A 26,276-nucleotide genomic window follows, 5' to 3' on the forward strand; every position below is an offset into this window, starting at 1 on the left:
GGACAGGGAATCACAGTTCCAGGCCATCAAATTCCTGGAATGCTGCAGCGGGCCTTGGGGTACACAAGTCTTACCAGGTGGAGGGGATTAAAACATTGGCCAGAAAGTCTTACAAGATGGGGGGAGATAAAGATTCGAAGACCTTATCCCAAGTACAAATTGTGTAGTATTTGATAGAAAAGTCTCAAGTTTAGTATTTCTTACACCTCTGAGTGCTGGGAATAATGGTGTGGACCACTCTACCTGGTGCTTTGTTTTCAGGGAATACCAAATGCCATAGAGGAAGGAAATCGGGTAAAGCCTTCCCTTGTACAGACAAGAAAACGCTGTTTCCCGACGGTAAAACAGCAAAGCAGCTGTCGGTTACTGCGCCTAGGAGCAGTGCTGGGAGAGGAAGCAACGCCAGTGACCAGCTTCTTGTTTTCAAGCCCAGAGCAATCTGAGTTATCAGTATATCTTTTCTATTTTACACTAGAGGAAACTGGCTTAGGAAGTTTAAGTAATAAGATAAAATTCACTGGTGAGGCTATAGAGTTGACTCCAAGCCAGGCTCGGTTCTCAGCACCCACAATGACTCACAAACATCCCCAGTCTTCAATTCCAGGGGCGCTGATACCCTCTTCTGAGCTCCACTTGAGCGGGACACACATAGTGCACAAACATACGTGAAAGCAAAACACACATTCTCCCTTCCTTCCTCCCTCCCCCCCCCCCCACACATACAGAATAAATACCTTTCTTTTTTTTTTTTAAGTCTCTCTGTTTCCCTGGCTGTCTTTGAATTCACTGGGTTGAACAGGCTGGCCTCTAACTCAGAGCTCTGTCTCTCAGGTGCTAGGATTAAAGATACAGAACACCATGCCTGGCCACATAAATACATTTTTAAGAAAATTCACAAGTGAGGGGCTGGAGAGATGGCTAGGTGGTTAAGAGCACACAAGCACTGCTCTTGCAGAGAACCCAAGAATGATTCCCAACTTCTATTACTTCATCTCTAGGGAGACCTGGCACCTCTAGCCTCCGTGGTCACCTGAATTCTCTCTGTCTCTGTCTCTCTCTCCTCCCAGGTGTTAGTTTCTGCCACTGCAGCAGCAGCACTTACGTCATCACTTGTCGCCAACCTGTGCACCCTTTAACAGGGCTCACCAGGCACAGCTCGCCCACCATCTTTGCCTTTTTACCTCTCTTGTCTCTCTTGCCTCTTTCTCCTCTTTCTCCTCTTTGCCTCTTCTTTCCTCTTTTGCCTCTTTTCTCTCTTGCTTCGTCTGTCTGCCTCGCTCTTGTCTCCACTCCAACATGCCTTTCACTCTCCCCCTCCCCCAATAAACCTCTTGCACTACCTGGTGCACGTGGCGTGTTTGCTTAGTGGCATACCTTGGCAGGGCCTGCCAACAGGTACCTGCTATCGCTTCACTTCCTTTTTATTTATTCTTTCAACAGGTAAGTCTTGGTCAACTCAAAGAGCGTACTTACACGTGGATTTCAGCTATTCTAATGCACTTGGGCATTGGGACATGATTATATGTATTTATATACTGTTGTGGGTTCAAGCTGAACTGGGTCTCAACCTCAAATTCTGCCACTTGCTGCCAAATGATGAGGTAACAGTGGCTGTCTGCAGGGTAGTTATGAGGATTATATTACAATACAAGCAATGTTCAGTGTCTAGAACACATCAAAGATGACATCTAAAAGTCCACATTAGGTCACAAAGAGCAAACGAGAGTGACAAGGACCAATACACATGCCAGCGGGGAGTGAAAGATCTGAACAGCAGAGATAAACTGGGCTGGGGAGCCAGTCATTTCCCCAGAGTAGGGAGAGCTCCTGGCAGGCAAGTGTGAAGACCTGGGTTCAGGACCTCAGAGTCCAGGGAAAATCTGGCTGAGGGAGGCAGCCTCCTCCAGCAACCCCAGCCTTGGGGTAGCAGACGTCGGCCAGCTAGTCTACCTAATCTATGTGCTTATGATTTCTTGAGAGACCCGGTTTCAACAAATAAGAAGAGAGAGATGTCTGTTTCTTCAAAGAGCTAAGGTTTGATTCCCAGCACCTACATGGTAGCCCAAAACCACGTGTAGCTCCGGTTTCATGCGGACAAAACACTCAGACACGTAACTAAAATTTAAAATAAATGGGTAGAAAGCAACAGCTAAAAGACGCCATAAGCCTACCTCGGGTGTGAGTAAACACCGACACTAACATGTCCACACACATACACAAATAAAAAACCAAGTAACTAAGTGGAACTATTTAATGGGAGAAAGAAGTAATAAAAGACAGGAATATACCATGACACAAGTCTCTGGTCCTCAGAAGAAACAACACCTACACGCAGGCTACAGCAAAGAAAGCATATACAGTTAAGAGACCAATGAGTGGGAAGTCATTCATATTTTCTCTATAAGGGAGCATTAATGCTGAGTTTCACTACAACCTTAAGGTTTAGTGAATCAATATTTTAAAATGCTGATTGGAGCTGGTCTACAAGAGCTAGTTCCAGGACAGGCTTCAAAGCTACAGAGAAACTCTGCTCAAAAAAACAAAACCAAAACAAAACAAAATAAAACAAAAATGCTGATTGGTCCTCAGTCCTGTCAAACAGGTATTAAACTAAAAACTACATTTTTCCCATTTTCCAGAGTTTATTCTGAACACAAGTGAGTTGAGTGAAAGAAGATCTGGAATCCTATACTAAATGCTAATCTTGAAAGTAAAAGTGTAAACATCCTAATTTAGCGAATTAGCTAATTGGATTTTACTATGACTACTGGCTGCTTTCCAGCTAGTATATGCATAAATACAAAATTATTTCATAGTAAATTCAAGTGCATATGTAGCATGCCAGGGCTCTGTTACTTCCATCAGGCGGGCCTGCGAGCATGTCTGCGGGGCATTTGTTTAGCTAATTCATGTAGGAGAGCTCAGCCCAAAAGAGACAATACCATCCCAGGGCAGGTGGGCATGGGCTACAGAAGATAGGAAGGAATTGAGCAAGTCAGGGGGAAAGATCAGTGCACAGAGCTGGGTACCTCATGGTTTGTATTTCAGTTCCTGCTTTCGGGTTTCCTCAGTGATCAGCCTTTGGTCACGGCGCTTATGACAACAGAAAAGCCAATGCAAACACTACCCTTCCCCTCTCCGGACCTGGCTGAAGAGGATGGCCGTTTTACTTTACTCCAGCCCCTAGCAGCAGGGCTGGTGGATCATCCCTGCATTCTGGGGCTAACAAGCCCAGTCCACACTGAGTCCGATAACAGCCGACTAGAGAAGGTCCAGAGTGAGCCACGGAGGAAGGTAAAGAACCTTGCTTATAGACCAGTTGACCAATGATGACATCATTCACTTCAGGGTTGCTGGGGTACAAATCTAGCAGGCAGAGCCCAGCCCTGTGGATAATGAGAAGCACACCTTGTGGTCCACATTTACAGGGAAGCAGTGCCTCCCAGAGGCCAACACAGGAGAGCAGCAGTCATTGGAGAGACAAATGACAAGGGAGGGTACATGCATGTGAGAGAATAAAGTGATTTCATATCATGTCCAGCTCATTCCCTCCATTGGGATACTCTCCCAGCCAAGCACTAACTAAGCAAGGCCTGTTTAGCTTCCAGGATCACGTAAGATTAAGCATGCTCGGGTCAATACAGGAAGAGACTACAAGAATCATTTCTATAAAGTTCAAATGTGTTGTTTTTGAGGCAGAGTTTCTCTGTGTAGCTCTGGCTTCCCTGAAACTCCCTTTGTAGACCAGGGTGAGCTCAAATACACAGAGATCTGACCGACTCCGCCTCCCGAGTGCTGGGACTAAAGGTGTGTGTGCCACCACACCCAGTTGTGTTGTTACGTTTTTATTTAAAATGTGGACGTTTCTCTTCTATTCATTTTATTTTCAGTGTCTTGTTCCCCTGTTCCATAGCTTGCCAGCCTATTAGTCACAATACCCTGCAACTCCATCACTTTGCCCTGGATTTGAACTTGAGAAAAAAAAAATCAGTTCTGATAACCCCTGGCTTCAATTTTATGGGTGAATATAAACTAGACGTGGCTGAGGTGATCTGGACAGGAGGTAAAGCAAAGTTTTATCGAACATCTCAGCATATACAGGCACAGGGTGAAGTGTGAGGCATGACCTGCTACTTCTCATATATATGCATGCCAGACGGCAGTGGCACACACCTTTAATCCCAGCACTCAGAAGCCAGAGGCAGGTGGATCTCTGTGAGTTTGAAGCCAGCCTGGTTTACAGCATGAGTTCCAGGATAGTTAGGACTGTTTCACAGAAACCCTGTCTCAAAAAATGAAAACCAAAACAACAGTGCACATAAATACCAGTTCTCAAGAGTTCTGCCAAGATCAACGAGCTTTGTTGAGGCTCTAGACACAACTGGGGGAACTCTAAGATGAGGTGAACCACTGAGCTTACTGCCTGGTTTTCCATTTCACAAAGATGAGCCATAGTTCAGCTGGGTAGGTAAGTGAAGACAGTCATCGGAAGCAGCCAATGACTAGAGGCTGAAGTGGAAAAGCAAGAGGACGGGGGACAAGGTGGGGGGCAGGGGGCGAGAGGCAAGCCAGATAGAGAAACCTCCTATCAAACCTCATCCTCCGGTGGTTTGTCACCTGGCACAATCACTTCATTTCCCTCTTCCAATAGGTGCCTCCTCTATGAAAAGGTCCAGGGGCCAATGCAGCCCAGTAGTATGTATGAGGCCGTGTTTGATCCTCAGCTCCCAGAAAACTAGCAAGTCAAAGATGAAGCCAGGTGTAGTGTCCCACATTTAGGAAGCTGAAGCTTGAGGACTGGTGCAAGCTTAAGGCCTACAAAGGAATTCCGATCCAGGCTGGACCACAGTGTGAGGCCTTCTCCAAACACAAAACAAAGAAATGAACGATCTGGGTGAAAGCAGGCAAGCTGAGGGAGACGATCTACATAAAGAGCTCAGCACTGTGGTCAGGAGCAATTAGAAATGATGCTAACTGGAACTGTGCTCACATAAAACAGATGATTCCGGAACGCTTTCACAGTAAGACATAGCAGATTCATAACCCTCCCACATCCTTACATTTATAAACTAAGCCAAAAACTAACACAGGAAATAGGAGCCGTGCTATCGATCAGACTAAGATTGCCAGGAAGACGAGCCTGAGCTGAGAGCTGAGCTGTGAGTCTTTGCTGAGTTTGCCCTGGAGTCTACATAGACAAGGCAATTGCAGCTTTAATGGCAGTGAGGCCAAAGGTCCAGAGAAAGTGGATCACATGGAGAGGCTTAAGCAAGAAACTATGAAAGCTGACCCAGACGGGCATGCAGCACTCACACACGCATGTGGGCACATACTGTACACACTGCAGAACAGAAATGCTGCCATGAGTGCCTCTTGACTACATCCCTGAAGATGGCCGTGTATCGCACAACTACCCCTTCTCTGACCCGACAGGCAAACAGGTCAGACCCCCAAGTCCTCACAGAGCTCCTTCGCAAGTGAGAAGTTTTAGGAGGCCAGGATGGAGGGGTAGCTGGAAGTGAGATGCACGAGGGAGAGTCAGCAAAGTCTCTGTCATATAAGGAACTCAGAGGTCTCTGACAGTGAAACTGTTGTTTGAGAAGATAAAGAGGGGTTGGAAGGATGGCCCAGTGGTTAGGAGTATTTGCTGTTTTTCCAGGGGACCTGAGTTTGGTTCCCAGCACCCACAGCAGGTGGCTTGTAACCATCCAAGGGACCCATTGCCCTCTTCTGGCTCCTGAAGGCATCCATACACACACTGCATTCACTCACACATACATATAAGTAAGAAAAAGAACCTTAGCTAAGGATGGTGCCTTTATTCCCAGCGTTTGGGGGCAGAGACAGGTGAAACTCTGAATTTGAGGCCTGCTGGCATACATAGAAAATTCCATGCAAAAAAAAGAGCTGCAAAGTGAGATCTTGTCTCAATTATATCTTTCAATGTGAACTAGAGGTTATATACGATTTAAGAAGTCATCCATGAGTTAGGCCTGTATGTATCCCGCAGGGAGCTGTTACTAACTTACTCATTCCTGTACATGTTCTAAGGGAGAGGAGCATTCTAGAAACAGTTGCTGCTGTGACGTACGTGAGAAGGCCACAGAAGGCCGCAGACTCGTCCCTCAGGAATACCCAGATTATAAGATGATCTCTCCAGACACTTGACCTTCAGAAGGAGAGAGCTGATGAGCTCAGTCTCCCACCAAGACACGCTGGTCCTTTAAGGACAGGGTTCATTCTGAGTCTTACCAATCTTACCGCACCGCCACGCCACGCCTCTCCTGAGCCGTGTCTTCCTGCAGGAGCCTCCACAGCCTTCTCTGGAACCCACTCAGGTTCACTCTTCCTGGATCATTAGTTCCTACAGAGCCTCTCTTCACTTAAGATGGACTCCTGGGGGCTGGAGAGATGGCTCAGGAGTTAAGAGCACTGGCTGCGCTTCCAGAGGTTCTGAGTTCAATTCCCCACAACCACATGGTGCCTCACTACCATCTGTAATGAGATCTGGTGCCCTCTTCTGGCATGCAGGGATACATGCAGGCAGAACACTGTCTACATAAATAAATCTTTAAAAAAATGTTTGTTCCTACATGGCTCTCTCAGCTATCTTGAGAAACAACACAACAGGTTCACACAACCTCAAAGGACTGGTACTCTTTCCATGGATACTGCACTGTCAAAGAGGGCCATTCACCCAAAAGGCTAAGTTCCAAATGACGTCATCTTTCATGAGGCAGGTGACAGGGCAGAGGGTTTTTGATCCAGGCGTCTTTCCTGCTCCAAAATGTAACTTTCATAAAGGCAGTAATTTTGTCTGTTTTAATCATTACAGCTCTCAGCCCATGGTTGCTGAATAAATACAATAATGCCAGAGTTAACCCTGTCTCTTTGGCCTTACAGTTCTTCCTAATAAATCAAACTGTTTCTTTCTTAATCTTGTGTTGTCTCTTGATCCAGTCGTCTACCCGACAGCTAAAGGAGGAATGATAAGATGAGCACAGGGAAGGAAGACCAGAAGGAAGGAATGAGAGGGCATGACATTTGGGCTCAGGCACCAGCCACATTCAAAGTCCCTGGCTCTCCTCGAAAGTCAATTAGCGGACTTGGCAGGACTCCAAAGATGCTTCTCTTCCACGGCTGTTTCTGATGGATATGTTTTATGAGTCTGTTATTTGTGATTATTAAGAAAGTAAAAATAAAGCAGCAGGGACCAGGCACAAAGGCAGACAGATGTCTGTGAGTTCAAGGTCAGCCAGCTGCACAGTGAGACCCTATCTCAAAAGGAAAAACAAAGCTAGAAATTATTAACAGGATAAAGAAAAATCACCCAGAAAAATTCCATAAAGATATTAGTTTTGCTATTCTTGTCTTTTATTATTATTAATTTTTTGTGTTTTGGTTTTGGGTTTTTTTTTTATGTAAGTTCTTACTGTGGACTGGACTGGAACTTGCTATGTAGACTAGACTGGCCTTGAACACACAGATCTGCCTGCCTCTGCGACTCTGCCTAGAACAATCAGTTCTAGGATTGAAGGCAAGCGCCACCATGCCTGACCCCAAAATAAAACTACTTGTTTTGTTTTGCTGTTTTTTGAGACAGGGTCTCTCTACATAGCAGTGGTGTCCTAGATCTCACTAAAGTAGGCCAGACCAGCCTTCAACTCAAAGATTTCTCAAGGCTCACAAAACTGCTTCTGCCTTCCAAGTGCTGGGATTAAAGGTGTGCGCCACCATGCCGGGCCTTATTCTTTGTTCACACCTTACTGCACGTCTAAGTTTCCCTCGTGGACATGTTTTGGTTTTTATTTTATGTGTATAGGTGTTCTGCCTGGAAGTTTGTCTGTGGACCACATGCTGACAGGGCCAGAGGAGGCCAGAAGAGGCCATCATATCTGGAACTGGAGTTCCAGGTATTTGTGAACCCACACTAGAGTGCTGGGATTGAACCAGGTCCTCTGAAAAAGCAGCAAGTACTCTTAACTACTGAGCTGTCTTTCCATCCCCCATATATTTATTTTAAACAAGCTGTGATCATTCCATATATGTAATTCAAACCTGGTTTGTTCCTTTCTTAGTACCGTACTTTATTTCTGTCATGTACTGATATTATCATTTCATGACATTCAGTGTAAAAGTTTCAGTTAAGTGAATTGAGATTCTCCTGTCAATCATCATTAAATGTTCATGCTCGTTCAAACTAACTCAGCGGCAAGACAATTTTAAAATCCCAACTCTTAGAACTGTCAGGAGAGGAAAACATTTTTACAGTTCCCCCTTTCTTTGCTAAATATTTTATAAAACTATAAAGAATCACACTGACTGTGTTTATTTATAAAGCTGAGCAAGTGTCATTATTCTCTGACCATTTTCCCTTTCAAGGTCTTTCCAGACTATGATCCTTGGGGGAATAAGCAATAATCACGAACTCAAAACAGATCAGTTGTCTGGGCCAGAGAGGGAGGAGAAAAGATTCAAATATGAAGAACTCTGAGCCTAGTTTTTATCGGAACACATTGTTATTTCCATCTACGTGGTTTGGAGTATTGTTGTTATTGGTTGTTTTGTTTGAGACGGGATCTCTTTATATAGTCCTAGCTGTCCTAGAAGACCAGGCTGACCTTGAGTCACATTGCTCTTCCTGTCTTTGCCTCCCAGTTGCTGACATTAAAGTACGCACCACCACTGGCAGCACTAGGGCCATTTTCTTCTTTCTATTAAGATGCACATACTAAAACACAGCAACAAAGCAATACATGTCCAAGTCATTCTCCCAACTAAAATCAGATACGATTCTTAGCAAAATGGGCAGAAGTCAAAAGACTGCTTCTTGGAAAGCTTTCCCACATGGGAGGCAGAGTATCATTAGGGAAGTAGGAAAGAGCCTACTCATGGTGCTGGGTGTTTTGCTCAGTGTTAGAGCACTTGCCTAGAATGTACAAGGCCTTAGGTTCTACTCCCAGCACCATAAAAACAAAACAATATACACATGCACATGCAGACGGACATACATACAGACACACACTGAGAGAGACACACAGACAGATACACACACACACACACACCCCACCGCCAGGTAAAGGTTTGGAAAGAAATAGGATATGTAAGCATGCCCACCCACACCACCAATGTGACTTATTAATTACTAAAACCAGCACCTGGGAGGTGGAGGCAGGAGGAGTTCAAGGTCGTCTTTAGCTATCTGGCAAGTTCAAAGCCAGCCTGAGCTACGTGATACTCTCTCAAAACAAAACAAAACAAAAAAATACACCATCACTAATAACGGAGAAATTAGATGTGTTGAACCTTCTGTGGGATATGAGAACTGCAATTGTGGAGACTCTCTGAACATGAGGCTGAACAAGAAGAGACAAAGCAAAGTGGAGGAACATTCTACAACAGCCTACACTGGACACTCCATGTCAAGACCGTGAAAGGCAGGGAAAGAGAGAAACTATTCTGTTATTTTCTTTAAGATTTTATTGTTTGGGGGGCTGGAAAGATGGCTCAGAGGTTAAGAGCACCGCCTGTTCTTCGAGAGGTCCTGAGTTCAATTCCCAGGAACCACATGGTGGTTCACAACCATCTGTAATGAGATCTGGTGCCCTCCTCTGGCCTACAGGCATACATGCATACAGAACATATATAAACACATATAATAAATATATGTATACATAATAAATCTTTAAAAAAAGATTTTATTTTTTAATTAGTTGTATATGTGTATGTGCAGGGGCACGTAAGAGCCTGAGGAAGCCAAAAGGAGGCATTAGATCCCCTGGAGTTGGAGTTACAAGTGGTGTCTGGAAGTCACCTGACATAGCTGCTGGGACTTGAACCCTGGTCCTCAGGAAGAGAAACACTTGTTAATTGACCTTTGTGCCATCTCACCAGCCCAAGGAATCATTCTTATTTTATGTGTACAATGTTTGCCTGAATACATGTACATGTGCCACTTGTATGCCCAATGCCATGGGGGTCAGAAAAAGGCATTGGGTTCTCTGGAACTGGAGTTATAGATGGCTGTGTCCTGCCACAAAGGTACTGGGAACAAAGCATAGGTCCTCCAAAGAGCAGCATGTGTTCTAAACCAATGGGCCACTTCCTTAGACCCCACCTCAACCCCTGCAAGAAATTCTTCTTTTCTTTCTAAGAAAAATTATTCTTTTGATGTTTGTTGTTATTGTTTTGCTTTCTGTTTTTGTTTGAGAGAGGATTTTTCTGTGTAACAGCCCTGGCTGTCCTGGAACTCTGTAGCCCAGGCTGGCCTCGAACTCAGAGAGATCCAACTGCCTCTGCCTCCCAAGTGCTGGGATTAAAGGTATGCGCCACCGCTGCCCATTAAGAAAACATTCTTGATTAAGGACAACTAAAGAAACAGAAGATTTGCCGGGCGGTGGTGGCGTATGCCTTTAATCCCAGCACTCGGGAGGCAGAGGCAGGCGGATCTCTGTGAGTTCGAGGCCAGCCTGGTCTACAAAGGGAGTTCCAGGATAGGCTCCAAAGCTACAGAGAAACCCTGTCTTGAAAAACCAAAAAAAAAAAGAAACAGAAGATTTAAATGAAACATTTAGTTCAGGACCAAAACAACAACATTAAAGGTATTTAGCAAAACTACAGAAAAAGAATAAATAAAGGTCTGTAGAGAAGATAATGGCAAAGCATTACAGCTAATTCCCTGCCTTTGATCACAGCACTGTGTTATTCAAGAAAACCGTTTCACCAGACAGTGGTGGTGCACGCCTTTAATCTCAGCACTCAGGAGACAGAGGCAGGTGTATCTCTGTGAGTTCGAGGCAAACCTGGGTCACAAAGGGAATTCCAGGACAGCCAGGGCTGTTACACAGAGAAACCCTGTCTCGGAAAAAAAGAAAGAAAGAAAATAGGAAGGAAGGAAGGAAGGAAGGAAGGAAGGAAGGAAGGAAGGAAGGAAGGAAGGAAGGAAGGAAGGAAGGAAGGGTGGGTTTCATCTTCAGGAATCGGCTGATGGAGTCTTTGGGAGCATGTCAGTAAGTTCCTGAGGGATGGTTTAGGAGGAAATGTATATATTTGCAGAGAATGAAGTGATTAAGAATGCTTCCATTTGGGGCTGGAGAGATGGCTCTGTGGTTAAGAGCATTGCCTGCTCTTCCAAAGGTCCTGAGTTCAATTCCCGGCAACCACATGGTGGCTCACAACCATCTGTAATGAGGTCTGCTGCCCTCTTCTGGCCTGCAGACATACACACAGACACAATATTGTATACATAATAAATAAATAAATATTTTTTAAAAAAGAATGCTTCCATTTGAAGGGTCTGGGTGAAGGGAATAGAGGAATTCTGAAAGTAGCTCTTGCAGTCTCTCTCTGGTCCTGACGTTAGTTCACTAATTAAAGGTTAGAAGGGTGGAAGGACAGGGAGGGAAGCCTTGATTGGTAAATTCTCTTGCTTCCTCACTTTTACCCTTTTTCCTGCCCAAAATAAGGATGTGCTGGGGATAGAAGAACTACCAGGCAGCCACAAAGCAATATGGCGCGTCCTTCCAGGCAGAGAAAACTTGGAGCCCACATGATATCCTGGGACTACATTCTGCACTGTCCACCTCCGAGTACCTGACCTAAGGCACGCTGCAGTTCTGTGGTGCACAGGGACCAGGAGGCAGCAGAGCTCAGCAGTCTGGCCTACAGGTGTAGCTCAGCGGTAAGGTCACTGGTCTACTACGTATAACGCCCACCCTGGTTTCTATCTTTTTAAGTTTAACTTAATTTTATATTCTTTGGTGTTTTGCCTGCTTGTATGTCTGTGTGGGGCTGTCAGAAGTCTTGGAACTGGAATTACAGACAGGTGTGAGCTGCCATGTGGGTGCTGGGAATTGAACCTGGGTCCTCTGCAAGAGCAGCCAGTGCTTCTTAAGCCATCTTCCCAAATTATGGAGGGTGGTGATCTTCTCAAGGCCACAGCTCTAAAGTGGCAGGATTGTAACAAAAATCATCCAGTTTGGAAGATATCGTGCCTTTCTGCTCTGTTCCACACTACAGGCAGGCCTCAGTCTGTGAAACAGGAATAGGCGTTCCAAAGTCTCAAAGGAGCAATACATGGGAGAGAACCTCAGGGCTTGGTACCGAGGACAGAGAGGTCCCAATGCTTGCTGAATCAATAATTCAAAAAAACCAGGCACATCTGTTTTTCAGTGTTCTGGTACAGTGAGCTATTTTAAGCACGGGAGGGGAGGTCACTGTATTTATGTGGGTGACTCGGGCTGCAGCTATTAGTCAGCAATTTCATTCAGTTTCTTGGCTCTCCCCATTCTTTCCCCTTCTTCCAGTCCTGCCTTGAAGCCCTCCGACCTTTCTCCAATCAGCTCTTGGGACTGTCTACCTCCACACGGAGGGTGGGCAGGGACTCTGTGAAACAAGTTATAGGAACAGAATGGCTCACTGGGAGATGGAAGGCCAGGCTGGAGAACAGGAAGGACCATTCTTCCCAGACGGCAGAAGAAAGCCCGAAATGCTGCATCAGGGAGCTCTTGCCAGAGCTGAGTAGGGGCTGAGCTTCTGAAAGCCCTAGGCGGAAGAGCAGAAGTTGCCACAAGGACCTGAATGTCAGCCAGATCAACCTGTCACACATGTCCTGCTGTGGGTGGGTCCTCGCCCATGTCCTCATCGGAGACCACGTGGACATCCTGCTCCTATTCCACAGGCTGAGGCCAGGGCTTTAGGCACATTTCCTTTCCAAACCTAGACAGATTTGGGTCTTCAGTGCATTCCTGCCCCTTTGGAACTATGGACTTGAGAAAATTACTTTGGATCCTCTCCACCCCATGGTGCTTAGCCAGGGACTGGGACAATGACTCAGTGGTTAAGAGCTAATATAGACTCAAATGAAATGCACTAAACATGTCTCTGCCCTGCTTTGTTTAAAATGGTGTGGATTCTGAACGTTTTAAAAAGAAAGATCTCGACACCTGCCATATCATCAAATTAGTACCAAAATACCAGTATCGTCATTTGCTCTGGCCCAGATTCTAGGCCCAGACCTAGTTAGCAGCCTTTTGGGAAGGAGAATGGCTGCTGCAAGACCTGAGATCTTGGATGGTGCTTGTTTTGAGACAGGGCCTCACTTAGCTCTGGATGGCCTACATCCTTGTGCCTCTACTTTCCGAATGCTGGGACTGAAGGCATGTACCAACCATACCTGACTTTTTTTTTTTGAGACTGGGCTTCTCTCTGTAGCCCATGATGTCCTGGAACTCACTCTGTAGACCACGCTGGCTTCAAACTCAGAGATCCGCCTGCCTCTGCCTCCCAAGTGCTAGGATTAAAGTGTGTGTCACCACCATCTGGCTGGTTTTTTTTCCAATTATGTATGGGAATGTACGATGTATGTGTTGGTACACACATGACACCATATACATGTGGGGTTAGTAGGAAAGCTCTGTGGAGACCTGTGGAGACGGTTCTCTCCTTCCATTTCTAGACGGGTACAGGGGATGGAACTCAGGTCACCAGGCCTGTATCATCAGGCGGCAATCACCTGTACCTCCTAAGCAATCTGGTCAGCCTGGATCCCAGGTATTTTACAGTTGATACGAAAGACTTGGTACATTTTCTAGGACTTATCTCTGGATCTCTCTGGGTGTCACAGACTTTGTGGCCCTGTCTCAGAGAGACGTGTGGTAGGTGAAGTGGGTGAGGAGGGTAAATTAGGGGCTCTTATAGCTCTTTATCTACTGTCTCAGTCAATGTTCTATTGCTGTGCAGAGACACCATGACTAAGGCAGCTCTTAGAAAGAAATCATTTAATTAGGGACTTGCTTACAGTTACAGAAGCTTAGTCCATCATCATCACGGCAGGGATGTGGTGGCATGCAGACAGGCCCTAGAGCAGTAGCTGAGAGCTACTTCCTCAGCCATAGGACAAGAAAGCGTGGCATGGGCTTCACCCCCAGTGACACACTTCCTCCAACAAGGCCGCACCTCCTAATCCTTCTAATCCTTTCATATGGTGTTTACCTGGGGACTAAGCATTCAAATATGAGCCTACGGGGGCTATTCTCATTCCAACCACCATATCTACCTTGTGGCTAGAAACATAATCCGATGCAAAATTCCTCTGATTTCCCAGCATGCTCTGCTGAATCCCATGTAGAGCCACAGAATGGACATGAGCAATATGCTAATGCCCAGCCACAGAGAAGAGAGACCAAAGGCAAGCTTCTGCCTCCCGGTGCAGGTTCTTCTCATTGTTCCACCTCTTATGCCACTATTCAGGGCCTCCAGAGTAGTTAGCAGAGAGTAATGTTTACACCCAACCTCTTCTGCCTTCCATGTACCTGTCTATGACAGTTCCTGATTTGTAGTGATGAGGTGAGCAGGCCTGCTTTTCGTCCTGCCCGGCACCCGCAAGGCTAGCTTTACACCCGAAATAACAACACACAAATTGTATTCATTTAAACACTGCCTGGCCCATTATTTCTAGCCTCTTACTGGCTAACTCACACATCTTGCGCACGCCTTTAATCCCAGCACTTGGGAGGCAGAGGCAGGCGGATCTCTGTGAGTTCGAGACCAGCCTGGTCTACAAGAGCTAGTTCCAGGACAGGCTCCAAAACCACAGAGAAACCCTGTCTCGAAAAACCAAAAAAAAAAAAAAAAAAAAAAAAAAAAAAAAAAACCCATTTCTAATAATCTGTGTAGCACCATGAAGTGGTGGCTTACCAGGAAGATTCTAACCTACGTCCATCTCGGACTGGAGCTTCATGGCGTCTGCCTGACTCTGCTTTCTTCCTCCCAGAATTCTGTTCTGTCTACTCCACCCACCTAAGGGCTGGCCTATCAAAAGGCCAAGGCAGTTTCTTTATTAACCAATGAAAGTAACACATAGACAGATGACCCTCCTACACCACTGATTCTCTGTCTAATACCTGAGAGCTATTCAACTGAGCTCTTGGAGGGTGCGGTCACTAGTCATCAGGCATTGGCACCCCATAATCAACTCCATTAAAGAATTAAAATTGGTGGGTGGGAATGTAGGTGAGTGGCAAACAGTAAGCTTAGCATGATTTCAACCCTAGGTCTGATCCCCAGTAGTCTCTCTCTCTTTCAGGGGTGTGGATTAAAATTTTAAAAACCAAACAAACCTGGAATTGAGGAGAGGGAGGGAACTTTGAAGGTGTAGGCTGGCTAGTTTCAGAAGCTTCTAGTCCCAGAAGCACAGACTATATTCTGTTCTCAAGAGACAGACAGCCTTGATATTCAGTCTGGCATGTCCTCACATGGGCCACCAGCAAGTAAGACACCAGCAACTTGCCCTGTAACCCAGGCTTGCTGGAGAAGAGGCTGTGACTCCATAATAAATCATCTTATACTTCCATGGAATCTTGGCATCAGCCAATGAAACTTCAAAGGCTTGGTCTAGCTGTGGAATGGGACAATAAAGATGCTAATCCCAGGTCTTAAGTGCGTAGGACCTGCCTGTTCAGCCAGCTGTATGGAAAGAGAGAAGGCAATGGGGGTGGGGAGGTGGTGGTCAAATGCCCCACAAAAGCAAAAGTGCTAGGCTTGGATCCCCTAAACTCATTCTTCAATAGTTTTATAAAAATATAGCTTGGGATTCCTAATTCAGATTTCCTACAAGCAAGCACTTCTATTTATTGTATTTTCTTAAACTTAGAAACATCACCAGGAAGACACATTTTTTAAAAAGGTTTAGAGCTCCTGGCAGATAGAAAACGCAACACGAATTCCTTTCATCAAATGGCAGCATCATCTGCTGAACCTTCTGCAAAGCCCCAGAGCTGAGGCCAGCATGTGCCTGTGGCTTTGCTGGAAAGGTATCATAAAAACAATTAGGTTCTTGAGAGATGGCTCTGCCCGCGGTAGCAGTCAGAAACACTTGCTGCTCTTCGTGAGAATTTGAGTTTGATTCCCAGCACCTGCCTGGTGGCTCACAACCACCTGTAACTCCAAATCCAGGGGGTCTGACACTCTCCTCTGGCTCTAAAAGTACTGTACACATGCAGTACACAGACACACCTGCAGGCAAAACACCCACACACATGACTAATAACAGTAGTACTAATAACAATGATGATAAAGATTTTAAAACCTGGCAAGGGGCTCGAGATGCAGCTCAGCAAAAGTGCTTGCTGCCAAGCATGACAACTTGAGTTCCATCCCCAGGAACCACATGATGGGAAGAGAGAACCAGTTCCTCCAAAGGTGTCCTCTGAACGCCACACACACTTTTTGCGTGTGTGTGTCTCCCAAATAAACAAGCAAACAAATAATAAATGTTTAAAAAAAAAAAAAGAACTAGCCAATGGTTCTGTTCACTGAGGGCAATGAGAATATCTATTAGTTTTCTTTTATCTATTTTTTCATTTTTTAAATGTATTTAATTATTTGTTTCTTTGTTTATTTATTTATTATGCATACAGTATTCTGCCTACATGTGTCCCTGCAAACCAGAAGAGGGCACCAGATCTCATTATAGATGGTTGTGAGCCACCATGTGGTTGCTGGGAATTGAACTCATGACCTCTGGAAGAGCAGCCAGAGTTCTTAACCTTTGAGCCATCTCTCCAGTCCTATTTTTTTCTTTCTTATATATAAAGTGTTCTGCCTGCATGCCAGAAGAGGGCACCAGATCTCAATACAGATGATTGTGAGCCACCATGTGGTTGCTGGGAACTGAACTCAGGACTTCTTGGAAGAGCAGCCAGTGCTCTCAACCTCTGAGCCATCTCTCCAACCCCCACTGATTTTCTTACTGATAAGCTTACTATAGCACAGAACTCCAGCTTTCTCTTAAGGGACATCCATTTTCCATGCATTTTAGGATGAGCTTTGAACCGCCACTTCCTGCTTTAGAAGGACAGGTGACTCAAAGTCAGTCAGAACATCTCAAACCCAGGACAACAGGAAATGACAACACATGGTCACATGATCCAACTAGAGTCAAGGAGCACAAGGGAGACTCTGGCTGGGATTACTGGGAGATTAGAACCTTTCTTGATGAACTTGACCCTGGGAGATCATAGGACCAGCTGTCCCACAGCCACTTTGCCCCTCTGTGGAGCAAAAACAAAGAAATCCTAAACCTAAACCCAGAAACCCTACCCTAACCCTAAACAGAAATACTGAAAGCCCACATCCTAAGGGAAATGTTTTGATGTCCCAGAGACAGCCACATCTGAAGGAGCAGACTTCTTAGTAATGGGACCCAATAGAGTTGAGTTGGTTCTATTACAGGGCAAGATCTTTGCAAGTTCAGTTCTTAAGAAAATGACAAGACACACCAAGGCTGAGCTGGGTCCTCACTCACTGTGTTGCAAACACTGTTATCTAACAAACCTCAGCAGGGAGGGAACAACTCCATTTCCTTTTTAGAGGTGGAGCAAGAAGCTTGGACTTGAGGGCATGCACTGTATCCCAGCTATCCCAAGTCCTGGCCTCGGTCACATTTCACATCGCCTGATAAGGGTGATTGTCCAACATTTTTGCCTCTGAAACTTTTTGTTTAAACCAAAACAGGAAGTATTAGAAATCCAGTCAGTTGGAGAAGGCTGTGAACGGACCCTGACCTTTTGCTTGTCCCTTTCTCTAACAGGATTCCCAGAGCTTAACAATACTTTGGAGAGGGCCTTGAGGGGCTTGATTTCTAGAGCTGGAGCAGCTGGTAGAGCGCTTGCCTGGCACACACAAGGTTCTGTGCCCAGTCCCTAGCACTGCATAAATAAGGAATGCCACAGTGGCACACATCTGAAACCCCAGCATATGGGAGGTGAATGCAGGAGGATCAGAAGTTCAAAGTCATCCTCATACTACACCATGACTTTGAAGCCAGCCTGGGATATATGAGACCCCATCTCGAAGACAACAGAAAGTGCCTCATATTGAGAGCAAATGAGGACACTTCCTTTAGACTGATCTAGAACAATCACCAAGCCACAGCCAAGTTAAATAGAGACGAATAGGGCCATCTCAGGGGTGGTGAGCAATTTTCCAGACGAGGTGGTACTCTGAATTTACTCTCCAGGTCATCAAAAAGGAAGAAAAGATAGAGAACAGTGGGTTAATTGTATTATCAACAAAAACATTATTACACTTACACACACACAACTGTATATGGATGAATTGTGCATGAATATACAATTGCTTATGTTAACTGTCTGGGTGACCAAAGGTGGTAGGAAACTTTCCTAGACACCCTTCTGCATATTTTAGGTTACCTGTGCATGACAGTTCATGGTTTTTTATTTTTGTTTTGCAACAGAATCTCATGTATAGCAGGCTGGCTTCACATTTACCATCTAGCATAGGCTAGCTTTGAACTCCTGATCCTCCTGCCTTCACCCCCTAAGTGCCAGGATTACAGCCTCTGATGATCAAACTTGACTGTCAACTTGATGGATTAAGAATGACCCCGGATAATTCCAGCACTCGGGAGGCAGAGGCAGGCGGATCTCTGTGAGTTCGAGACCAGCCTGGTCTACAAGAGCTAGTTCCAGGACAGGAACCAAAAAGCTACGGAGAAAACCTGTCTTGAAAATCCTAAAAAAAAAAAAAAAAAAAAAAGAATGACCCCGGAGTTGAGTAAATCATATCTCTGGGCTTATCTGTGAGAGCATTTCCAGGAAGACGTCACTACCGTGGGAAGACTCAACATAACAGCAAGCATCACTGCTCTACACAAAGGCAGAGAAAGCAAAAGGCCAGCTGTCTGGAGCAACTGAAATCTTTTTTTTTTTTTAATTTTAATTATTTTATGTATATGGGTGTTTTGCCTGCCTGTGTGTCTGTGTACCACGTGTGTGCCTTGTGCCAGCAGAGGCCAGAAGAGGATGTGCAATGCCCCAGAACTAGAGTTGCAAACGGCTGTGAGCCTCCATGTAGGTGCTGGAGATGAAACTTGGGTCCTCTATAAGAATAATAAGTGTTCTTAACCGCCGTGCCATCTCTCCAGCCCAAAGTATAATAGATCTTAAAGTAAGATGTATTGGACACAGAGAAATTGAACTGAGATTTGATGTTAAACAGGTAAGCCCTTCTTTCTACACATGTTTATATTTACATCTGATAAAGGTTAACTATCCATTTAATCATCAAAGGCCACTAACATAGTATAAACAAAATTTACCATATTAATAAAATTTTCAAGCCAGGCATGATAGTGTACACCTGAAATCCATGCATTTGGAAGGAAAAGGAAGGGATTAGGAATTTAAAGCCAAACTCAGCTAGGTAGTAAGTTCAACATCAGCCTGTCTCAAAAAGAAAAATAAATAAACAGGAGCTGGAGCGATGGTTCAGTGGTTAAGAGCCTTGGATGCTCTTGCAGAGGACTAGGATTTGATACCCAGCACCTACGCTGCCTCTAACTCTAGTTCCAGAGGATCCAACGCCCTCTTCTGGATCCCAAAAGCACTGCGCATATTGGTGCACAGACATACATGCAAACAACCATATGCATAAATAAAAATTAAAGTGATTTTATTTATTTCTGTGTTGAGGGACAGAGGGCCCGCTTTTGGTCCCAGCTGCCCCATTAGCTTACACCTGAAATAATCACACAGAAACTGTATTCATTTAAACACTGCCTGGCCCATTATCTCTAGCCTCTTATTGGCTACTCTCACATCTTGATTTAACCCATATCTAATAATCTGTATATCACCACGAGGTCGTGGCTTACCAGGAAAGATTCAGCATGTCTGACCTGGCAGCTCCCTGGCGGCTCTCTCTGACTCTGCTTTTTTCATCCCAGAATTCAGTTCTGTCTCCCTGCCTACCTAAGTTTGGCCCTATCAGGCCAAGCATTTTCTTTATTAATTAACCAATGAAAGCAACACACAAACAGAAGGACCTCTTACACCATTTCTGCTTCCTGTGCATTGGTGTTTTACCTCATGTATGTCTTTGTGAGGTCATCAGAGCCCCTGAAACTGGAGTTATAGAGGCTGTAAGCTACCACGTTGCTGGAAACTGAACCTGGGTCCTCTGGAAGAGCAGCCAGTGCTCTTAACCGCTGAGCCACCTCTCCAGACCCATAAACAAAAAGAAAAAATTTTAAAGTTTTGATTAAAAAAAAGAAAGAAAGAAAAAGAAACCAAGAATCCTGAATTAGTATGGCTGCCATGCCATGCCATGCTTAGTAAACTACTGAATCTTCTCTGTACACAAGTCCACAGTGGGAATCTCCTCTTTGGGGGATTAAAGTTATTAGATGTCCCTATGGGTTAGATACTATGCAACACACTGGGGTAAAACAACTTACAAAAGGAATGAAATCTTTGCTCTAATGGGGTTAGAATTCGAGGAGTCAGAGAGGATCAGACAAAAAGAAGATGAAATATACACAGGGCATACCATATTTTATGGATCCTGCAATGCACATTTCCTCCTCTTACAAAGGCTAAGCTCATGTCCTTCTCTTGGCAGGCTGCACCTTACAGGAGTGACGGAGAAAGCATGAGCCGGCAAAGGGAGGCAGTAGAGCCCTGTGTGACAGCTTCCAAAAAAGGAAAAATACAGCTACAAAATCCAAGTCAGATTACAGAGGGCCATGTGGACAGCTGGCCACTGTGTTGACTCCAGAGGGACAGCGTAAAAGCACACAGGCGTGCAGGCTTTGGAGCCAGATGCCAGCTCCTGTTCATCTCTGCCAATTGTACAGGACACCGCTGGTCAAATTAACATCTCTGCCAAGCCCCAGCAGGACACCACTGGTCAAGGCCGATGTTCTTATTTTTCCATCTCTAAAGCAGAGCTAACAACACTATCTGTCATCAGGTTGCTGCTGTGAAGACTGAGCCAATTATTACCAGGTCTACATCTGTAATTCCAGCACTCGGGATGTGGACTGTACAAGGCTAACCTACCTGAGTTACACAGAGTAAAATCCTGCCTCAGAAAACACAACAAAACATTCAAACAAACAAAATACAAACTAAAAAAAATTAACATTATCCAGAGCCACACAAATACTAAGCAAGCTTTCTGTCTATGTAGGAAAATGTGCTTGTTTGTTTGTGGGATTTTTTTTTCTGTCAGGGTACCACTTAACTGTGTACTCTGAATTTGTGATCCCCTAAACCCCCAGCTCCATCGTCACCTCCTCAAGGTGACGTGATCATAGGGATCAAACCTAGGGCTTCAGTGCTGTACTAGCTTGATCTATACTTACCCGAGCTGGGATTCCAGCTCTAAGTGTGCTTCAAACACCAAGCTACAGCGACAGCCAGGAGGATCCTTTTTCGGGGGAGGGTTTCTCTGTTTAACAGCCCTGGCTGTCCCGGAACTCACTCTGTAGACTAGGCTGGCCTGGAACTCACAGAGATCTGCCTGCTGGGATTAAAGGCATGTGCCACCGCCTGGTAGGAGGATTCTTTTATGCCAAGCCCTTTGAGCAGAGTCTAGCAAATAAACAAAGGGTGCAAGTACTTGACTCTGTTATTGATTAGTTGTGAACTTGGGTCTTGCTTCATTACCAATTTAAACTTTGTCGTATGTGGCTTGGTTAATTGGACAGTAACGAATATTAACAGTGTGTTTAGACACTGCTTTTCCAGAGTCCCAAAAGGCTTTAAAATCCTGAACGTGATGTGTTTCAAACACAGTTGATCATTTCTACTCAGTCTCTAAGTCAGTGGTCCTCAACCTGTGGGTGGTGACCCCTTTGGGGGTCGAATGACCCTTTTGCTTTTTGCAAGGGTTGCATATCAGACGAATCTCCTGCATATCACTCATTTACATTACAATTCATAAAAGCAGCAAAATTGCAGTTATGAAGTAGCAACAAAAGTAATCTTATGGTTGGGGGTCACCATCACATGAAGAACTGTATTAAAGGGCCACAGCATTAGGAAGGTCGAGAACCACCGTTCTAAGGCATAGGCAACTGTTTGCCACCCGCCCCTCCAAGCTATATAACAATTTTGTGCAATGATGTTTCATTGTTTTTGCTGAGTTTCCTCCTCCCCACCCAAAGTAGAAAAAAGATAAGCAAGCTCAACCACTGAAGGAATTGGTTTTTTTAAGAAAAAAATGGATTTCAAAATAATGAATTTTAGTAGATGCTCTTGGTCAGGTTTGGTTTAGGAAATGGAAAATTAGCCTCATCCACTCAAAGTTTTTAGACTGCAGAAATTTTACTGAAACATACCATTCTCGTCCTGAATCCCAGAGTCAGAAGCACGTGAGTGTAAGTCAGTCACAGCTCCCTCGTGTTTGCTCTTGCTTAGTAGCGAACAAGTGGTTCTTAAGCAACTACCATGTTGGCGAATTCCGCCATACGACAAGTACAAGCAGGAATAAGTCACTGTCCCTAACTGTCTTCTAAAAGTACCAGCACCGCTGGATTAATTCGGAGCCCTTTTCTTAAATGAGGAGGCCCCTTCACAGCTGCTCCTTGCTTCGGCTCCCTCAGATCCGACCTGGGGCATAAGTAACAGCTTACACCTTCTCTGCTGCCTCTTTAGACCCCAAGTAGTGAGCGGAACAGAAGTGAGGCTGTGAGGCCGGGGAACACGGGAAGGTTTCCCTGTTTCACTTTGGCACCCAACCGTCTGTCCTTTGGTCCTTCCTGCCCACAGTACCCCTGCCCTAGGCACACTGCTAGAAAATAAAACAGGTCAAATGAGGGGAGTATTCTAGGTTGTGACAACTATATCCACCGCAGTTTCAGCCGGGCGGTGGTGGCGCACGCCTTTAATCCCAGCACTTGGGAGGCAGAGGCAGGCGGATCTCTGAGTTTGAGGCCTGCCTGGTCTACAAGAGCTAGTTCTGGGACAGGCACCAAAGCTACAGAGAAACCCTGCCTCGAAAAACCAAAAAATAAAAAAATAAAAAAACAAAAACAAGGTATTTTAACAAGGCTTGTCCCTTAAAACAATTTTGTTAGGATGTCGAGGTCCTGTGTTCCATTATCAAATAGCAGAAAGAGCTGTCTCTAAGCCCCTTCCAATCAGATCAGCGCCTCAGCCCTTGAAGGTAGGACAAAGTGAGGCTTGGGGAGGAGGCGAGGTCAGGCCCAGGGAGACAGGGAGACTGCTAGGTGAGGTTCTCTACAGGCTCTACTTGCTAACTGCTGAGAATTTAATGGTTACTTTTTTTAGGCTGCAACAAAATGCCTCCATGGAAAATGTCTAAGGCAAAATGTCAAGCAGAGGACAATACTCAGTACACAGTACTTCTGGCAGGAGTACCCCATGCCCTGTGTCCAGGCTTAAGACCTTGGACTAAAATGAACCCTCGCCATGGCCTTTGTGGTGCGTGTTCTGTAAGCCACAGGCAGAACAGACCATCTCCCTTGGTATGCCGGTCACAGGAACTCATTCAACCATTTATTCACCTGTTCATCAAAATCAGTCTGTAGGATTGGTCAAGAAGAGTAGGCAGCTGATACACAAACAGTGTCACCAGGTCCTGCAGAGCCACTGCACACAGATATGCATCTTGATGTCAAGGTACTCTTTGCTGAGATGCTGGAGTTGAGGCTTAAGGACCTAGCAGGGCTCTCTGCCTCACAAAGAAGCAAAGGGCACACTGAGGCAAGAGAAAAATGTCGAGGATGTGAGGGAGACAGGAGCTGTAACGCCAACAGGTCTGTTTGCCAAACTAAGGAGTTTGGATTTCATTATACAGACTGGGGAAGCACTGGGGAATTCTGAGAAGACAACTGACATATTTCTTCTTGGGCTCACCCACGGGTGGGCTGAGAGAAGCCAGGACTGAATGTAGACACACTAGTTAGGAAGCTACTGCTGGAACCTCGGAGTGAAATGAGAGAATAAGAAACACCGACAAGCAGAGTACTCGAGGAGAGGAAGGATTTGAAAACTCGTCTCTACATAAAAACTACACACTCACATTGGACAGGTGAAGGTGGAAAGCCAAAGTCCAGCTTCCTCCTGGTTTAGGGAATTCTTTGGGTAAGGGTCCTGGAGGGCATGCTACGGCATGTGGTGGAAGCATACTGATTTTTTTTTTTTTTTGAGGGAGGCTGGGAAAGACGAGTTTAATCTTAAACGTCACATCTGAGACCCACGGGGAATTGAGACCAAGAGATGCATGAGTCAGTTGGCTCAGGAGACTACCTTTCAGTGTCAAGACATTTACAAGACTATTCCAGAAGCACGGGAGCCTCATCTGGAAAGAACAACATACCGATTTGGAAAAATGACATTTTGCATGTTAAAAAAAAACACTGAAAATACAGGAATCAAGAGTTAATGAAAAAAAAAAACAAAACACCACCGCCACCAACATTATGCTACTGGCTACCAAACTGACACTCCGGAACAATTTATCTCTAATTTAGAGTGAGGTAAACGCAGGGTTCGACGGGGGTTTCCTCTCACACTTAAAAATGAGCGGAGTACCTGGTATTTAGATCTAGGAATTCCTTTTCGTGGGGTTGAGGAGCAAGAATTTAGAAACGCGCCCTCCAGTGGTAGTGGACTAAGGGATCTCTAGCACCCCCGTTACCACCAAACAAAGCCCTGTGAAGAAATGCAATCTACGAGGATCAAAAGGCCACAGCGCTCCTGCCGCTTAACCAAAAGAACCAAACGAATCCTCCAGGGGCCCGGACCCGCCCTTACCTGTCACGCTGACCAAAGGATAATTTCACTTTCGACTCAACAAAATAAGCCCTCAGATCTGACAGCTTGCAGTCCGTCCCACTCGGCGACAAAACACCTAGCAGCAGCCGAAGCGCGCAGTCTAATCAGATCCTCCCGAGCCGACTGGGCTGGGCTGCGACCACGTGGGTGACCGCGGCCAGCGACAGCGAGCGGCGCAGGGCGGAGGAGGGGGCGTGTCCGGTGGGGGCAGTGGGCGTGGCCTGCGGGCCGGGGCTCCCTCCTCTCCCCTTTTGCCTTCGTCCTTCGAGCCGCCACGTAACGCCACGTCCCCGCGCAGGCGCAGGGCGACTGGCGGCGGTGGCTGTTTCCGGGCTCCGGGGGCCGGAGCGGCTGCTGAGGAGGAGGCGGCGGTGGCGGAAGCCGGGGCGTTCGGAGCGCCGGCTCGGGGGGCTAGGCCCTTCGGGGGCGGGGGCGGCCGTGTTTTCTTTGGCTGAGGGGCTGGGGACGCCGGCGGCCGAGCGACGAGATGAATTTCCTCCGCGGGGTGATGGGGGGCCAGAGTGCTGGACCCCAGCACACAGAAGCCGAGACGGTGAGCGCAGCGCCCGGGGCCGGGCTGTGACCGGGCTGGGGCCGGGCTGGGCTGGGCGAGAACGGGGCATCCACGCCGCTCCCTTCGCCTTCCTTCCCCTGCTCGGACGCGCGAGCTCCTCACGCGGCGGGCCGCCCGGGCCACGGTGACAGGAGGGCTTCGGGGACCCGGTTCGCCGACGGACCGCGGCCCCTCCCTCTTTCCCTTTAACCTGTCGGCCGGCCTCGGTGCCGGCTGCTGCCGGGCTCTGGAGGGCTGGAAGGAGCTTAGATCCCAGCTGTTGGCCGAGGGCGTGTGGCTAAGAATAAAACGATGTTCTTGGGGGCACAAGGCCACCTGCTCCCGCCCCAGCGGCTGTACGGGCAGACGTTTGCTTGGGGTTGGTGGTTCAGACTGCACTTTTGAGGTTCACCCAAATGTGTCATGTGGCAATACTTGTCTTGCACGCTGTAGTGATCTGCGCTCTAATCACTCTAGGGACTTTACTGCTCTCCTGGTGACACAATTTGTAATTTTTTTAATTACTAAGACACGGAAATCCAGTGTTTGGTTTTATGTTTGGATACACTTACTGTAAAGTTTGCATAGTCCATTGGGGATTCCTGTGAATGGCATTAAAAAAGAAAGAAAGAAACTGACATAAGTTTAAATGACCGCGTGTGACATTTTAAAGATCAGCTTTGGGTAGCTGTGATACCTTTGTTTGGGGATCCGGAACGATCATAAAGTACCCTGGAAGATAGGATAGGGTCTTTACTAATGAAGAGAGAATTGAAGTAACTTGATCAGAGTCTTAGAGCTACAGTTCTGCTACGGTGAAAAGTAAGCCTTCTGTTAAGCCTAGACTTTGTTGCTGATCCCTGTGTTTCAGTTCTTAACTGGCGATTTTGGAAATTTACATGATGTTAACCCCACGAGTTCTGTTAGTACTTCTTGGGGGAGATGGAGGAACTCTGAGGATTGAATCCGGGGCCTTACCACATACAAGGCTAACGTTCTGCCGCCGAGCAGAAAGCCGGCAGGGCTCTTTGCTGCATTTGAAAGTCAGATCTCCTCTTTCTTTTTCTGTCCGCCCCAATATTTGGTTTCCCTTGTCCCTTCCCACACGGCAACAAGAC

The 26,276-nt window shown here is 46.0% G+C and overlaps 2 protein-coding genes across 3 annotated transcripts in view; one reads left to right on the top strand and one right to left on the bottom strand.

Annotated features, from left to right (window-relative positions):
- G3bp2 (G3BP stress granule assembly factor 2) overlaps positions 1 to 24,731 on the bottom strand; it is a 79,721-nt gene extending 54,990 nt beyond the window's left edge. Inside the window, exon 1 of the mRNA XM_057771828.1 lies at positions 24,585 to 24,731. The gene's annotated coding sequence lies outside the window, so the exon portion shown is untranslated. The remainder of the gene's footprint in view (positions 1 to 24,584) is intronic.
- Positions 24,732 to 25,000: 269 nt separating this feature from the next.
- The window catches only part of Uso1 (USO1 vesicle transport factor), a 66,436-nt gene continuing 65,160 nt past the window's right edge, over positions 25,001 to 26,276 (top strand). The window contains exon 1 of one of the 2 annotated variants that reach the window (XM_057771648.1): positions 25,001 to 25,158. In XM_057771648.1, the coding sequence (XP_057627631.1) occupies positions 25,093 to 25,158 (66 nt within the window). In that variant the 5' untranslated portion in view covers positions 25,001 to 25,092. The remainder of the gene's footprint in view (positions 25,159 to 26,276) is intronic. The other variant, XM_057771649.1, reaches the window with a different exon arrangement.

The sequence above is a fragment of the Chionomys nivalis genome, chromosome 6, assembly GCF_950005125.1.
Source record: "Chionomys nivalis chromosome 6, mChiNiv1.1, whole genome shotgun sequence".
NCBI classification, from domain to species: domain Eukaryota; kingdom Metazoa; phylum Chordata; class Mammalia; order Rodentia; family Cricetidae; genus Chionomys; species Chionomys nivalis.